General features: G+C 57.5%; 1 protein-coding gene and 1 pseudogene across 3 annotated transcripts in view; one reads left to right on the top strand and one right to left on the bottom strand.

Moving 5' to 3' along the window:
- The window catches only part of PADI4 (peptidyl arginine deiminase 4), a 33,882-nt gene extending 22,839 nt beyond the window's left edge, over positions 1-11,043 (top strand). For 2 of the 3 annotated variants that reach the window (XM_027965661.3, XM_042244760.2), the window contains 6 exons: positions 4,531-4,685; positions 6,532-6,673; positions 6,917-7,019; positions 7,853-7,923; positions 8,715-8,855; positions 10,316-11,043. In XM_027965661.3, the coding sequence (XP_027821462.2) occupies positions 4,531-4,685; positions 6,532-6,673; positions 6,917-7,019; positions 7,853-7,923; positions 8,715-8,855; positions 10,316-10,549 (846 nt within the window). In that variant the 3' untranslated portion in view covers positions 10,550-11,043. Of the gene's footprint in view, positions 1-4,530; positions 4,686-6,531; positions 6,674-6,916; positions 7,020-7,852; positions 7,924-8,714; positions 8,856-10,315 lie in introns of those variants that run through there. The other variant, XM_060411515.1, reaches the window with a different exon arrangement.
- A 52-nt stretch (positions 11,044-11,095) lies between these two features.
- LOC101107939 (regulator of G-protein signaling 2-like) lies at positions 11,096-15,295 on the bottom strand (annotated as a pseudogene).
- Between the last annotated feature and the right edge of the window lie 479 nt (positions 15,296-15,774).

Below are 15,774 nucleotides of genomic sequence, written 5' to 3'. Positions count from 1 at the left end.
CGCCATCTGCTTCTCCAGCCCTGGGCCACTTCCCTGCCCCTCACGGGGCTGCAGCCCCACTGGCCTCGTCCCTGGTCTTCACATGCGCCCAGCTTGTGCTCACCCTGGGGCCTTTGCACCTGCTATTTCCACTGCCTGGGCGCTTGCCCCAGTTCAGGGTCTGGCTGCATCTCCACCTCCGAGTCTCAGCCTCTGTGCCCTCAGGGAGGCCAGCCTGAGGCAGAAGGACCCACCCACGGCCCTGGTATTCTCCCCCTGCCTGTTCCTCCTGGAGTCTCTTATACATCACCAGCCTGCTTGCTTCCCACCCTCTGCCTCCCAGATAAGCTGGAAGCGCCATGCAGGCAGGGGCTGGGCCATGGTGCCATCACTGCTCACCAGGCACTTGGTGCGCAGCCTGACACGCGGGGGCTGTTCCTTCCACAAGGCGACGTCAGTAAACTTTAACCAGTAAATGGAGCACCGAGGGTGCTTGCCATAAATAGAAGCGTTTAACCTTGAAGTTAAACTGAATGAAAACAAAGAGTGCTATTAAATCCATCTTCACCCGAAGGCCCACAAAAGCTCAGAATCGAGGTTTTGCTCTCCTTGTTAAGACAGGAGGTGAGTGGGTGTTAAGGGTGGATTTGTCCCACCGCTCTGAGACCTTTATCTTTGACTGACCAGAAAGACTGGAGGAGAACCTGGACACCTTCTAAGTCTGTGCTGGGATCGATGGCAAGTACCCCCCGTCCAGGCATCTCCTGCACACCCCACTCTGGGGGACCCCCTTCTGCAGACAGTGGAAACCCCTTGACTGCAGGAACCCAAGCCTGCAGCCTTTGTGCCTTTCGTCTCATGGCGCCGGGGCAGCGACCCGGGTGAATTCATCACCCCTTCATCACATGTTCTTTGAGCGCGTAGTCCGTGTCCAGCCGTGTAGGGGTCCGTAGGGATCTATTGCTGAGCGATGCCGAGGCCCCTACTCTTATGGGGTTGTCATTCTAGCTCAGAGAGATAGACAAATGAAATAGTCAGTGGAGGCCTCGTTGAGAAGCTCACAGTGGAGCAAACACTCCAAAGAGGCGAGGGAGCTCACTCCGCGGATGTCTGGGAGAAGAGGGCTCTGGGCAGTGGGACAGCAACAATGAGTGTTTTTAGTTTATTTATTCTCAGCTGCACGGGCTCTCTCTGGTTGCAGAGTGGGCACTTGGGTGTGTGGGCTCAGCTGCTGGGGCACACGCACTCGGTCGCTCTGCGGCACGTGGGATCTAGCTCCCAGACCAGGGATCGAACCTGTGTGCCCCGCACTGGCAGGTGGGTTCTAAACCACTGGACCCCCAGGGAAGGCCAGAACAGTAAGCCTAATGAATAAATAAGTTACATTATATGTTGGGAGGTGCAGTCAAGTACTACAGAAAAGGAAAGCGGAATCACAGGGCTGCCAGCAGCCAGAGGGCTGAGGGGATTAGATGGCGACTTTAAATGAAATGGTCAGAGGAGGCCTCATCGAGAAGCTGACACCGGAGCAAAAACCCCACAGAGGTCAAGGAGTTGCCTCTACGGATGTCAGGGTGCAGAGGGTTCTGGGCAGCGGGAAAGTCAGTGCGGAAGTCCTGAGGCGGGACGTGCCTGGCAGGCCCAGGGAGTGGTGAGGAGGCCGGAAGGGGGGGACCGAGTGAGCAAGAGGCAGAGAGGTGGGGAGGCAGGCACGTGGCGGGAATGGGTGTCGCTGGGGGAGACGGGTCCTGGGGCTTCCTGGCCACTGTGAGGCCATTTCTTCAGAATCCGAGACTCTGGGGAATTATTGCTTCATTGCAGAGTCTTCAGCAGAGGACGAGTATGATCTGATTGGTGCTGTTAAAGGCAGTCTCTGGTTGCATATTGAGAATGGACCACAGCGAGGAAGGGTGGGGCGGGGGGATCGGGGACGAGGTCACCACTGTACCTGGTGACAGATGATGGGGCAAGGGAGTGGAGAAGCAGTCGGCTTTGGGATGTGATTTTATTTTTAATAGTTACTTGCTGATCTGCCTGCACCAGGCCTTAGTTTCAGCCTGCAGGAGCTTAAGTTGCAGCGTGTGGGGTCTAGGTCCCTGACCAGGGATTCAACCCAGAGTCCCTGAGCTGGGAGTGAGGAGTCTCAGCCCCTGGACCACCAGGGAAGTCCCTTGGGATACGCTTTGAGGGCAGAACGAACAGGACTTCCTGACACTGTGCGGGATTGACAAGGGGGGGCTCCAGGCCTTGGCCCTCGTGTGGCAGGCACCACCCCCTGGGAGGGGAGGACCTCAGGACAGGCAGGGAATGAGGCAGTGGGGAGCAGGGTCAGCAGTTCTGACTGGGGCAAGTGTGAGATGTCTGGTCAGCCTCCAGGCGGGGCGTCAGGCAGGCCGGGGGTGCACTCACAGCGTTTGGGAGGGACGTGCAGACCGCACTGTGAGCCTGACCACGGTCAGCATGTGGACGGTATTTCTTGAGACCAGGCGAGACCACCAGGGAAGGGAGTGAAAGGAGGACCAGGTCTGTGCCCCACCCCCAGCGCACAGGAGACTCGGAGGGAACAAAGGGAGGAAGACCACGATGTCCCAAATGCCAGGTGCAGAGAGCGTGGGAAGGCCGGGGGCGACCAGCCGACCCAGGCGCCGCTCAGGGACAAGGGAGCCCAGGCCTTGCGCGCTGAGCTGACTGTGGCCTCAGGGACCCCGAGGGGCATCTGTCCCACGCTGACTCTTGGCCGGCCGGTGCTTGCTGTGGGGGCTCCCCGCTGCGCACAGCCTTCCTCCAGCTGTGGGGGCGCTCCTCACGGCAGTGACTCCTCTGGTCTCAAGGCACAGGCTCTGGCGCTCGGGCTTCAGTAATCGCAGCTCCCGGGTCTCGGGCACAGGCTCTGTGGCTGGGGGCACGGGCTTCGTTGTCCTGTGGCAAGTGGGACCTTCCCAGACCAGGGATTGAACCCTGGTCTCTTGGACTGCAAGGTGGACTCTTAACCAGCAGACCACCAGAGGAGCTCAAGGGAGCAGTTTTGATGGCCCAGCAGGGGAGGAGGTCAGGTTGGCAAGGGTTTTCGAGAGAAAGGGAGGATTTGGAAAGAATGGGTTTTAGATCTGTGGAGTCACAGACCCGCTTGAGACTACTCATCTTCCCACGAAAAATGCTCCCAAGCCCACTATTTGGCATCAAGTTTCAGGGCGTCTGTGGCCCCCATGAAGTCCCAGGGTACAAACCATCAATTTGTGGGCAGTAGAGTTGGAGGTGAGCTTCCCTGGTGGCTCAGCTGGTAAAGAATCTGCCTGCAACGCAGGAGACCCCGATTCGATTCCTGGGTCAGTCGAGAAGGGATAGGCTACCCACTCCAGTACTCTTGACTGGAGAATCCCCATGAGCAGTGGAGCCTAGTGGGCTACAGTCCACGGGGTCACAAAGAGTCAGACAGGACTGAGCGACTGAGCACAGCACAGAGGCACAGGCTAGAGGTGCAGCAGGCAGGCTGAGGACGGCCCCTCAGATGGGCCCCAAGCCCAGAAGCAGACGCCGTCTTACATGGCAACAGGGGCTTTGCAAGTGAGATTAAGTCAGGGACCTTGCGATGGGGATTCTCCTGGGTGATCTGGGAGGACGCTATGCCCTCACAAGGCTCCTCATGAAAGGGAGGAAGCGGGGCCGGGATGGGAAAAGACTTCTGATGTCAGCAACAGAGACTGGAGTGATGGGCACTGAATACGGAAGAAGAGCCGCCAGCCAGCTGACCACTAGACGCTGAAAAAGGAAGGGAAATGGGTTCTCTCCCAGAGCCTCCAGAAGGAGCTAGCCTGCCACCCCTTGATTCCAGTCCCGTGAGGCTGACTCAGACCTCTGAGCTCAGAGCTGGCGGCTTACAGCGGCAGCCGGAAGCCAGCGCGGGGTGGGAGGCGCCGCCCCCGCGGTCTTCTCTCGAGGACGAGGGGCCACAGCCTCATGGGGAGGCCCACTGCAGCCCCAGGCCGGGACGCGCCCCTGTGGACCAGGAGCGAATGCTGTAGAGACAGCTCGAGCCGCAGTCTTCCTGACGTAGTTTCCGCTCTGAGGACAGAGATGGAACCTTGCAGCCTCATTTTCACGCCCGAGTTAAAGCTTATGGAGTGGGCTTCCCCAGTGCTCAGGGGTGAAGGGCCCGCCTGCCAGTGCAGGAGACGTGGGTTCGATCCCTGGGTCAGGAAGATCCCCTGATGGAGGAAATGGGGACCCACTCCAGTATTCTTCCTGGGGAAATCCCGTGGACAGAGGAGCCTGACAGGCTATAAATCCATGGAGTCACAACGAGTGGGACACGGCTGAGCGACTGAGCAGGCACACACGCAAGGCTTAGAACGCAGAGACTCTTAAACCCCTCTCTTGCCCGCGCTGACTCAGCCTTCCTTCAGAATCCCTCAGATGGTAACGGGACCTGCTCTGAACCAGTGGCCGAAGGGTCTCTTCTGTGACCAAGCTCGTCTTTAAACCTGGACCCCACGCTCTCGTCCCCAAGACCCTGGGTTCTCTAACTCTTGGCCCCTGCTCCTCCCTCCCCAGGGTCCAGATTTTGGCTACGTGACTCGCGGGCCCCAGACCGGCAGTGTGACTGACCTCGACTCCTTTGGGAACCTGGAAGTGAGCCCCCCAGTGACGGTCGGGGGGAAGGCGTACCCGCTGGGCAGGATCCTCATTGGGGACAGTGGTTACCCCAGGTGAGGAGAGGAGGCAGGGAGGGGGGCGGACTCAGGGGCACAGGGGAGTGGGGTGCAGCAGAGGCCAGAGCAGAGGGCTTCCCTGCTGGCTCCTGGCCAGGAGGGCTCAGCAGGAACATCCCTGGGGTCCCGTGGGTTAAGACTCCACGCTTCCAACACGAGGGGCGTGGGGTGGATCCCTGGCTGGGAAACGAAGACCCTGCATGCTTCTCAGTGCAGAAGAAGAAAAAGAGGGCTCAGCAAACTTGAGGGACTATGGGGAATCAAAGCAGACAGCAAAGAACACCCAGTGGGGAGCCCAGTTCCAAGCTCAGCCACCTGCATGCCTCGGGCCGCTGAATGTTTGCTGAGCACCTGCTTTGCGCGGGCCCTGTGCCAGGAGCTGGCAGGGAGTGTGGCCCTGAGCAGGACGGGCAAGCCCTGCCGCTGTCCTAGTGGGGACGACGCGCCACAGAAAAGCTAACAAGTAAGAATTTCCAGCAGTGAAGAAAGCACAAAAGTGCAGCAGAAGAGGAGAGGGAAGCCGGGTAGGCAGACCCAGGAGGGCTTCTCTGGGGCGGGGCCCGAGGCCGGATGATGAGCAGGGCGCGGCCGCGCGGGGCTCTGGAGCCGAGTTCCTGGGCAGGGACTCCCCTGCTGGTCCAGCGACTGAGACTCCGAGCTCCCAGCACAGGGGGGCTCGGGTTCGATTCCTGCTCAGGGAACTAGATCCCATATGCAGCAGCTAAGAGTCTGCGGGCTGCAACTAAAGCGCCCACAAGCCACAGCTAAGACCCGGTGCGGCCAAATAAATAAGCGCTTTTTGAAAAGATCGTGGGCAAAGGCCCTGAGGCAGGAATGGACTCGGTGGGTTCAAGGCCAGAGGGGCTAGAACAGAAACTGAGCAAGAGGAGGAGTGAGGGCCGCGTCCCGAAGGCGCCTGGAGGCCGGGGCAGGGAGAGCGCGGAGGCCAGGCCGGTGACGGGGCGTGCGCGAGGGCGCACAGCTGACAAGGGGCACTGACTCGGTGGGACCAGCTCCACACCCACGGCGACGCTGCTCACGACACCAGCATCCAGGCTGAGTCAACAGGCAGCGCTTGCAGAGGCTAAGGACTGGCCCTACATCCTTCACTGACTATGAAAACTGGGGTGACAGGTTCTAAACTTCTCAGATGGGAGGAGATACGATGATAACAGAAGGCATCCCAGGGTCTGAACCCCTTCCCTAGAGAGTCCTGGCCGCTTCACCAAGTCCCAGGCCCTCAGAGACTCCCTTGGTAACTCCTGCCCTCGTGGACTCCCCCACCCCCATCTCCCCATGAAAGTGAAAGCATTAGTCACTCGGTCACAAGTGCCCAACTCTTTGTGAGCCCATGGACTGTAACTCACCAGGCTTCTCTGTCCATGGGATTCTCCAGGCAAGAATACTGGGGTGGATTGCCATTTCCTTCTCCAGGGGATCTTCCCGACCCAGCGATTGAACCCAGTCTCCTGAACTGCAGGCAGGCCCTTTAGCAGCTGAGCCAGCAGGGACGCCCATCTCCCCACTGCTGCTGTAGCTGTTCAGTTGCTCAGTCACGTCCAACCCTTTGTGACCCCATGAACCGCAGCACACCTGACTTCCCTGTCCTTCACCATCTCCCAGAGCTTGCTCAAACTCATGTCCAATGAGTTGGCTCTTGGCATCAGATGGCCAAAGTACTGGAGCTTCAGCTTCAGAGTCAGTCCTTCCAATGAATATTCAGGGTTGACTTCCTCTAGGATTGACTGGGTCGACCTTGCTGTCCAAGGGACTCTCAAGAGTCTTCTCCAGCACCACAGCCTGAACGCATGCCTGTCTCCCCGTGACCCCCCTCTGTCGGCAGCAAGGAGAGCCAGGAGATGCACCGGACCCTGCAGGACTTCCTGGGTGCCCAGCAGGTGCAGGCCCCGGTGAGACTCTACTCTGACTGGCTGTCTGTGGGCCACGTGGACGAGTTCCTGAGCTTCGTTCCGGTGCAAAAGAAGGTGTGGTCCTGGGGGCTGCCTGAAGGGAGCCACAGGCCTCCTTCCCAGGTCCCCAGACTCAGCTCTGCCTCCGCCGGGGAGGGTGCGGGACACTGACCTTATCTTCCCAAATCTTTCTCCCTCACCCAGAAGGGGGCATGGAAGAAGCAGCCAGCTTAGGTACAAGCCCCTGTTCCCCACACCCCACATCCCGGGAGCCCCAGGATCCAAACTAACCTCTGACCGCAGGCTTTCTGCCCCCAGGGCTTCCGGCTTCTCCTGGCCAGCCCCAGGGCCTGCTACAGACTGCTCCAGGAGCAGCTGAAGGAGGGCCACGGGGAGGCCCTGCTGTTCCAAGGGGTCAAGAGTAAGTTGGCCATGCCTGGCCTTTCCCCTGGGAAGCTTCCTCTGCCTATACGTGGTCTCCCATCCCCAGATGGAATCACTCAGGCTTCTGGCATCTTCTGCCCCGCCACCGGGCACCAGGCACTGTGCGAGGCGCTAGGGGTGCTGCGTGAACAGGGAGGAGGAGGTCCCTGCCCTCGGGACTCACAGTCCGGGGCGAGTGAGTTCAGGAAGCAACAACACAGGGGCTTTGAGGGGTGTCTGGGAGGAGTCCCAGGAAGGCTTCCTGGAGGAGGCAAAAAGGTCAGGCCTGAGTATGAGAGGTGAGCAGGAGTTGGCCAGATAAACGGGGCAGTGGGATGGGACTAAAGATAGTCCAGATAATCCAGGCAGAAGGAATAGCCAAGGCTCAGAGGCAGGAGAAAGCAAGCTGTGTCTGAGGACCTGAAAGAAAGCTTAATCCGGATGGAGCACAGAATGAAATATGGTTTTCAGTGACATCCGCAGACTCAGGCTGGAGTCAGAGGTTGATGTTGCTACGACTGAGAGCTTTCACCTAGCGTCTGTCTATGTCATGGAGCATCAGGCAACGGTCAGGCCTCTGCCCCTCAGGAAACAGGATCCCTTTGGAGATGAGAGAATTTACGAGACTGAAAGTAACGCTCTTAATAAGAACTTACCCAGTGTAAATTATTTTATTAAAGTCATTTACCTCCCAGATACTCATAACAAACCTGTGTGTTCTGAATCGTCGCTGCCCCCATTTTATAGATGAGAAAACTGAGTCCCTACTGGACCTTCTGGGAAGAGCAAAGTGGATCCCTGAATTCACCTGCTTCTTTTTCCCCATGACAGAAAGAAAACAGCAGAAAATAAAGGACATTCTGTCAGACAAGAAACTGAGAGAACACAATTCGTATGTGGAGGTACTAGCCTGGCCATTCAGGGCATGTCACACCCCCAGCAACCTGACACTCGCCCCCACCCCCACACCCAGCTCTGTTCCCCGAGGTTAGAAGACCAGGACCCGGGTGATCAGTCGGGGATCTGTGTGTGTGTGTCTGTGTGTGTCTGTGTGTGTGTGTGTCTGTGTGTGTGTGTGTCTGTGTGTGTCTGTGTGTGTCTGTGTGTGTGTGTGTGTGTGTGTGTCTCTGTCTCTGCGTGTGTGTCTGTCTGTGTCTCTGTGTGTCTGTGTCTGTATCTGTGTGTGTCTGTGTGTCTCTGTGTGTCTGTGTCTGTCTGTCTGTATCTGTGTGTGTGTCTGTGTGTCTCTGTGTGTCTGTGTCTGTCTGTCTGTATCTGTGTGTGTCTGTGTGTGTGTGTCTGTGTCTGTCTGTATCTGTGTGTGTCTGTGTGTCTGTGTGTGTGTGTCTGTGTCTGTCTGTATCTGTGTGTGTGTGTGTGTCTGTGTGTCTGTCTGTGTGTGTGAGAAAAGAGTTGGCAAAGTCAGAGAAAGACAGGGCAGACTCAGAAACAGGCACGGAGGTGTGCAAGGGGCCAAGGGATGGAGTGGCGGGACAGGCAGGGACACTGAAGCGGAGCCAGGGCGGAGCAAAGGCGAGCAGGAGAGGGGCCAGGAGGTGCCTTCCTGGCCCTGTCTCAGGCCCTCCCCTAAACCGGCCCGCCTGCGCCCCACCCCCGAACCCCACCCCCCGAACCCAACCCCCAACCCCGAGTCCCCGCCCCGCCCACCGCTGCCCCTCCTCCCGCCCCCCAGAAATGCATCGACTGGAACCGGGCAGTGCTGAAGAGGGAGCTGGGCCTGGCCGAGCGGGACATCGTGGACATCCCGCAGCTCTTCAAGCTCATCAAAGACTCACGAGGGACCCCCAAGGCCGAAGCCTTTTTCCCAAACATGGTGAGGATGCGGACCTCCAAGCCCGCCCAGCTTTGCCCGCAGTCTTAAGTCCAAGAGGCCTGGGCTGTGGATCCAGCAGGCTTGGCCGTCTCCTCACCCCTTGGGGTTTGCATGGCCGTCTCCAGCTTACAGCGCCTTTAAGAGGCAACCGCCTGGGGGTGAAAGACTGTCGTCACCCCGCTGATGCACAGGGAGTCAGGTCTCTGGCGAGAGCTGGGGTTCAGAGCTTGGGGTCTGGCTGCGCTGCTCCCTGTGGGCTTCCTTGTGTCGGGCCAAGTAAGAGCCAGGCGGGTGGTTGGCAGACTGGGTTCTCCGGGACTCTGGGGTTCCAAGACAGGGCCTCCCTCACATGCTTTAGATTCGTCTCTGTTTTATGCTTTGAGATATTGCAGAAAATTTTGTTTAGAAAGAAAGGATTCCTTGGCTCAAACGAGGCAGGAGGGAGCACCATCCTCGTAACCCCCTCTCCTGAATAAGGGTCCTTGGCCCCAAGCATGTCATTTCTTTCTGCAGTTTAGCCCCAGGGGAAAGAAAGCTGATGCCTGAAGCTGGCGGTGCAGCGTCTCAGACAAGGAATCTGAGGGCTGACTCAGTTCCTCCTCCCTGTGAGCCCTCACAGGGAGCTGTGACTGGAGCTTGGGGGCGAGGGCCTGGGTGTGGAGCAGGTGGAGAGGTCGAGAGTGCCAGGCAGCCAGCACGGGCCGAGTCTGAGAGCTGAGATGTCCCTGCAGTGACTCTTGAGCCCTGGAGACTGACTCCGAGCTCACTGCACCCTGCCCAGGCCGCACGCCTGTTCTCACGCGACTGTCACATCTGGAAGCGTGCTTGGCTCTTTCTGCTGACGGGGCGCAGAGAGGCCAAGTGACTTGCCCGAGGCCGCACAGCTGTGTAAAAGTCCTGGGATTCGAACCCACAGGCCACCTCCCAGTGTAATGCCTTATGTAAACGACTGTGGAGGAAACAGTCGTTTACATAACGTATTATGTATCGAAAGTGCTATAAAATGTGCAGTCACTTGTTCACCGGATCGCAACATCAACAGATCTGTATTAAGTGCCTCCTCTGCGCCAGGCGCTGTGCTGGGAGCTGCGGGAACCCAGAGGATGGCTAGTTGCCCGAATCTGGAGAGCCACGGGCTGCTTCACAGAGGCAGTGGCATTGGGGCGGGGCCTTGAGGACTCGAGTTTGCCGGAGAGCGGCAGCGAGGAGGGAGGGAAAGGGCTGAGAACACGGACCCAGAGTCCGAAGGCTTGGGTACAGGACCTAGCCTCACTCCCTGGCCTTCAGTAGCTCTCATCACCCTTCTGGGCCTCCGTTTGCTGGCCTGTGACGTGGGGCTGTTATAGGGGACACTCAGGTGGTGCTGCAAGGCGCGCGCTGCTGCCCCTGACCTGCTGAGCATAGAGAAGGTGCTGGGGTGGGAGCTGCTGCTGCCGCTGACCTGGCCGCCCCCTTCGCAGGTGAACATGCTGGTGCTGGGCAGGCACCTGGGCATCCCCAAGCCCTTCGGGCCCGTCATCAACGGCCGCTGCTGCCTGGAGGAGGAGGTGCGCTCCCTGCTGGAGCCGCTGGGCCTCCGCTGCACCTTCCTCGACGACTACTACGCCTACCACGTCCGGCAAGGGGACGTGCACTGCGGCACCAACGTGCGCCGGCAGCCCTTCTCCTTCAAGTGGTGGCACATGGAGCCCTGAGCCGGGCCCGCCCTCGGGAGCTCCTGGCCTAGACTCCGGCTTAGCTAGGGGGATAGTTTCCGTGCTTTGTCTCTGTTACAGCAATTTGCTTCTCTTGTTTAGCTGTTCTATACTCGTGAAGGGCTTTAAAGCAATGTTCTTGCATTTTCAACAGTAAGCTTGATTTTTACAAGACTATATTAGAAGGTTGATCCCATGGTGATGGTCTGACCTCCTGTACCCACCAAAGCATTAGAGATGGAAGCAGCATCTTCCCAGCAGCTGTGACCTCTCAGTTCTAAGGACGGTCAATTCTTACTCAACCGGCCCATCAGCTGATACCTCCTCTCTCCTAGAGGTGCTATTGCTTCCTGACCTGCACACAGGTTTCTCAAGAGGCAGGTCAGGTGGTCTGGTATTCCCATCTCTTTCAGAATTTTCCACAGTTTCTTGTGATCCACACAGTCAAAGGCTTTGGCATAGTCAATAAAGCAGAAATAGGTGTTTTTCTGGAACTCTCTTGCCTTTTCCATGACCCAGCAGATGTTGGCAATTTGATCTCTGGTTCCTCTGCCTTTGTTACCTAGAACTAAAGAAACTACATCTAAACCACTGTGTGGCAACAAGGACTGATTCAGGAGAGGATGTCCAGCCAGCCGGCCAAGGCCACGTAGCCCCAGGCCTGCTGACTGTAAACGCTTCTGGACCAGTAGTCCTGCATCGTCACCTCCCAGTCTCAAGCTCCTGCTTCGCCAGCGTGAGACACAGCGCGTTTAGACCACTCTCTCTCTGGGGCCCATCAGTTACAGCTGTCCCGGGACCAGCTTCTCCTACATGGCGACTGGCTTCCTTATTCAGTACTATCCCCCTCTGATTCTGAGCAGCGTTTCCTGGACACCCCGGCTAAATTCAAGCGCAGTCTTTTCTGCAGGTGACAGCCTTTCCCCTTAGGGAAAAAAATGAAATGGCCACTGTTCCTGGGCTCCCGTTTTCATCTCAGGTAGCTTGGGGTTCCTTGGTGATCTGTGGCTTTTTACACAAGTCCTGGTAGAATTCTGACTCCTAGAAACGCGGATAAGAGTTGTTCCCCATCAAGCTGTACACCCTTTTCTGGGCACTTGTGAAGCAGCCGCAGGGAGCCTCCTGTATGTTTTGGGCAGTCAGAGTTTTTGTTTCAAAGGCTATGTTGATCTCTTTTGGAGCTTCTTTTTCTATGAAGTCAGTATATATTTTCTTTGCTTTTGAGGACTGCTTTTGGGGTGACTTGGTTTTTTTTGAAGTGTTCACAGGCCAGCCAGAATTCAGTATTTTCATCATAGAGTTCAGATTTTTCAAAAGCCCTGAATGCAGCAAGACCATATTTACCGGGTAGCAGCTCATCAAATGCTTCTGACCACAGCTGCGCGTCCTCGGGAGACGGCTTAATGAAGGCTTGCTGTTTGCTTCTCTTGCCAGTTTTGGGCTTCCCAGGAGAGGAGGGATTTTGCAAGAAGTAGCTCAAAACAGCTCTTCCAATCTTCTGGGGGGGGGTCGCTTCGTCTTCTCGCGCCTCTCCCCTTCTTGGGGTGGGTGCCGGCGCTTTCGCCCCTGGCTCCGCAGTCCTGCTGGACAGTCAGGAACACAGCACGCTGCGTCACCGTCCTGCAGCTGCTTGCAGGGAAATCGCAGTGACAGAGGGGCCTGGGGGGCTACAGTCCATGGGGTCGCAAAGAGTCGGATACGGCAACATGCACTCCTGATCCATGATAAAAAATAAAACTGTGAGTGTAGACCCATCAGAGACAGCAGGCAGAAAGATCAGCAGGGACCCGGTGCCTCCAGCCTCAGGCTTCTTCGTAGACCACACAGTGTCGTTCACCAGGTTTGAGGGCAAAGGTGCAGCCTCAGAGTCGGGTTCCCATTCACGCTGTGCCCAGAGAAGAGGCAACACGCACGGAAGGCACGCGCGGCGGGAGAGCCGCCTGTCCCCCGCGCAGCGCCTGCGGCCTCGCGCACCCTCCCGCTTGTCGTTCCCACTCCGGCAGCGTGAAGGCCCCGTACAGCGGCCCCTGTCCCTCGTTTCCTGCTGGAGACACGCGGCGCGGAGTAGGGGCCACAGGCTTTGTGGAACGAGGTGTTGCCTCCCCACCGCGTCCTTCTTAAGCGCTTTCTTTCATGACCGTGACTTTTGGACTTCGATTCCTCTCTAGAAAATAAAACTCAGTGACTTGAGGTCTTGAAAATTGAGGCCAGATTTCAGCCGCATAGAGTCTGGGGGGCTTAGAAAACATCCAGAGATACCGTTTGCAGGCGGGGGCGCGGAGACCGTGATGGTGGGGAAGATGGTCACCGGCAGCGTCTGCCCTCACCAGACCGAGGAGGAAGGGATTCACACACCAGCTCACCGTGGGCTTCTCTGAACACAATCAGCTGTCCACACCCCCCAGCCCTCTTCAGGATTTGCTGGGACAGAAGGGGCCGCGCACAACGGGAGGCTGCTGAGAGGCTGTCCCCAGACCTGACCGGTAGGGTGGCTTGGAGCAGCGACTGAGCTCAGCAAATGAAAGCTGGACGTATTGCCAGATCCCTGGGGCTGCAGAAGGCTGGAGACAGGAGCTGATGGTCAGAGTAGCCCCTGGTGCTGTTGTATAGTCACTACGTCATGTCTGAACGCCTTGCAGCCCATGGACTGTAGCCCGCCGGGCTCCTCTGCCCACGGGATTTCCCAGGCAAGAATACTGGAGTGGGTTGCCATTTCCTTCCCCAGGGGATCTTCCCGACCCAGGAATCGAACCCGGGTCTCCTGAGCTGGCAGGTGGATTCTTTACCAGTGAGCCACTGGGAAGCCAGGGCAGCCTTTCTGTTAGCCGCTCAGCTGGGGCTGACTCTCTGCGACCCCGTGGACTCCAGCCCACCAGGCTCCTCTGTCCATAGGATTCTCCAGGCAAGAGGGCAAGAATACCGGAGTGGGTTGTTGTTCAGTCGCTCAGTTGTGTCCGACTCTCTGCGACCCCATGGACTGCACCACACCTGACTTCCCTGTCCTTCACCCTCTCCCAGAGCTTGCTCGGACTCACGTCCCTCGAGTCAGTGATGCCGTCCGACCACCTCATCCTCTGTTGATCCACCGTCAGTCTTTCCCAGCATCCTCTGTTGATCCTCTGTCATCCCCTTCTCCTCCTGCCGTCAGTCTTTCCAGCATCAGCATGTTTTCCAATAAGTCCGCTCTTTGCATCAAGTGGCCAAAGTATCGGAGCTTCAGCTTCAGCATCAGTCCTTCCAACAAATAGTCAAGGTTGATTTCCTTTAGGATTAACTAGTTTGATCTCCTTGCAGTCCAAGGGGCTCTCAAGAGTCTTCTCCCAGCACCACAGTTGGAAAACATCAGTTCTTCAGAGCTCAGCCTTCTTTTGGAGAAGGCAATGGCAGCCCACTCCAGTACTCTTGCCTGGGAAATCCCATGGATGGAAGAGCCTGGAAGGCTACAGTCCATGGGGTCGCTGGGAGTCGGACACGAGTGAGCGACTTCACTTTCACTTTTCACTTTCACGCATTGGAGAAGGAAGTGGCAACCCACTCCAGCATTCTTGCCTGGAGAATCTCAGGGACGGGGAAGCCTGCTGGGCTGCCGTCTCTGGGGTCTCACAGAGTCAGACACGACTGATGTGACTTAGCAGCAGCAGCAGCAGCAGCAGCCTTCTTTATGGTCCAACTCTCACATCAAATGATTACTGGAAAAACCACAGCTCTGACTAGACAGTCACGACTGAGCACAGCACAGCAACTTTCAAACTTCTGAACTGAGATTGTTTGGTGACTGTTTTACGTCTGGTTCCTGGAAACAGATTCTGAAATGAAGGCTTCCTCGCAGGAGGTTTTTGGTGGGCTGTGGGGGTGCTCTTAGAAACCACACCTGGGAGGGCGTGGGGGAGGGGTGGCAGGAGGTAATGAGCTGGGATCCAGCCGCCACCGAGGGTTGGGAAACCCCCCGGGACGCTCTGGGGCTGATTCCTCGGAGTTGTCTTGAATTGAGACAAGCAGCCTGCCCGTTGTCTCCCCACGGTGGGTGTAGCTGCCCTCCAAGGCTGGGTGATGATGACCTCTGGAACTGGCAGTAGATGATTTTAGGAGGGGGACTTGCTGTGAGCAGTCCGAAGCCATCGCCTGCAGCAGCTGGGGAATTAGTGCCCTCGCCCCAAATACCATGGAGTCCACCAGGGACGCCGGGACTTGAGCACCTCGGAGTGAGGCGGAAGTGTCACTGGGGGACTGAGGCAGGACTTCCTGCACGGGGTGAGCATGCGAGGAAGTGTGGAGACCCACGCAGAGCTGTTTTAAGGTCACAAACACCTCGCTTCATTGGGAGACCTGGGGAAGCCCACTGGGTTATTTTGGTCTGGCAGGGGGAGGGGGTTGGGGGTCATTTAGTGATTTGGGGCCACAAGAGTGTATGGAGCACCTACTGTGTCCAGGGCTGTTTTGTGGGTGCTGGGGAGTCAGTGGTGAACAAACATCCCCTAGAGGGGATGCAGGACCTGCGCTAGACACAGCCAAGCCCCTCTCATGCCTGAGATGTCTCTGCACCAGGCCGAGGGCCCCCCGCACAAGGCAGGGCTGCCCCTGGGTGGGAGGGACTGAGCTCCTGAGCTGTTCTGCTCCAGAACCCTGAGCCCAGCCCTCTCGAGCCCTCCCCAGTCAGACCACCCCACCCACCAGCCAGCCTCTGGCTGACGTGTGTGAGCAGATGGCCGGGTGTGAGTGAGCCATTTGGGGTGTGAGCTTACACATGGCTGGTGCCTCCTACCTGAGGGGCTAAAATTTTAGAGTTTTCCTGGCCACCCCTGCCTGCAAGAGCCCCCAGAACAAAGCCACTCCCGACAGTTACGCTGCAAAGCTAAAACCTCCAACAAAGGGCTGTGTTTCTTTCAATCTCAAATTCACCAAGCCCAGCTCACTGAGTGACCTTCACACGGTACCCAGTTTATGTCCCCCCAGGGTGTTATACACAGCTTAATCATCACAGCATCATGTCAGGGCGAAAGGTCGGGACAAATGCCTGCGCATGGTGAAGCAGACTCGCCCGGAAGGCTACACAGACATAAAAGGGGCCGGGGTGCTTCTTACAGACCTCATACATACGTGATATGAAGAGCCTCCGAGCTACGCTGCGAAGTAAGCAGCTAGGTATGGAGCCCTGAGCAGCAGAGAAGTGAAGAGGAGGGAGGACATAGGTTCCCGTTGGCTTGGGGACCTGTAACGTTTGTTTG

The sequence above is a fragment of the Ovis aries genome, chromosome 2 (genome assembly GCF_016772045.2).
Source record: "Ovis aries strain OAR_USU_Benz2616 breed Rambouillet chromosome 2, ARS-UI_Ramb_v3.0, whole genome shotgun sequence".
Lineage (NCBI taxonomy): Eukaryota > Metazoa > Chordata > Mammalia > Artiodactyla > Bovidae > Ovis > Ovis aries.
The sequence above is the reverse complement of the archived record's forward strand: the minus strand, read 5'-3'. Positions and strand labels throughout refer to the sequence as shown.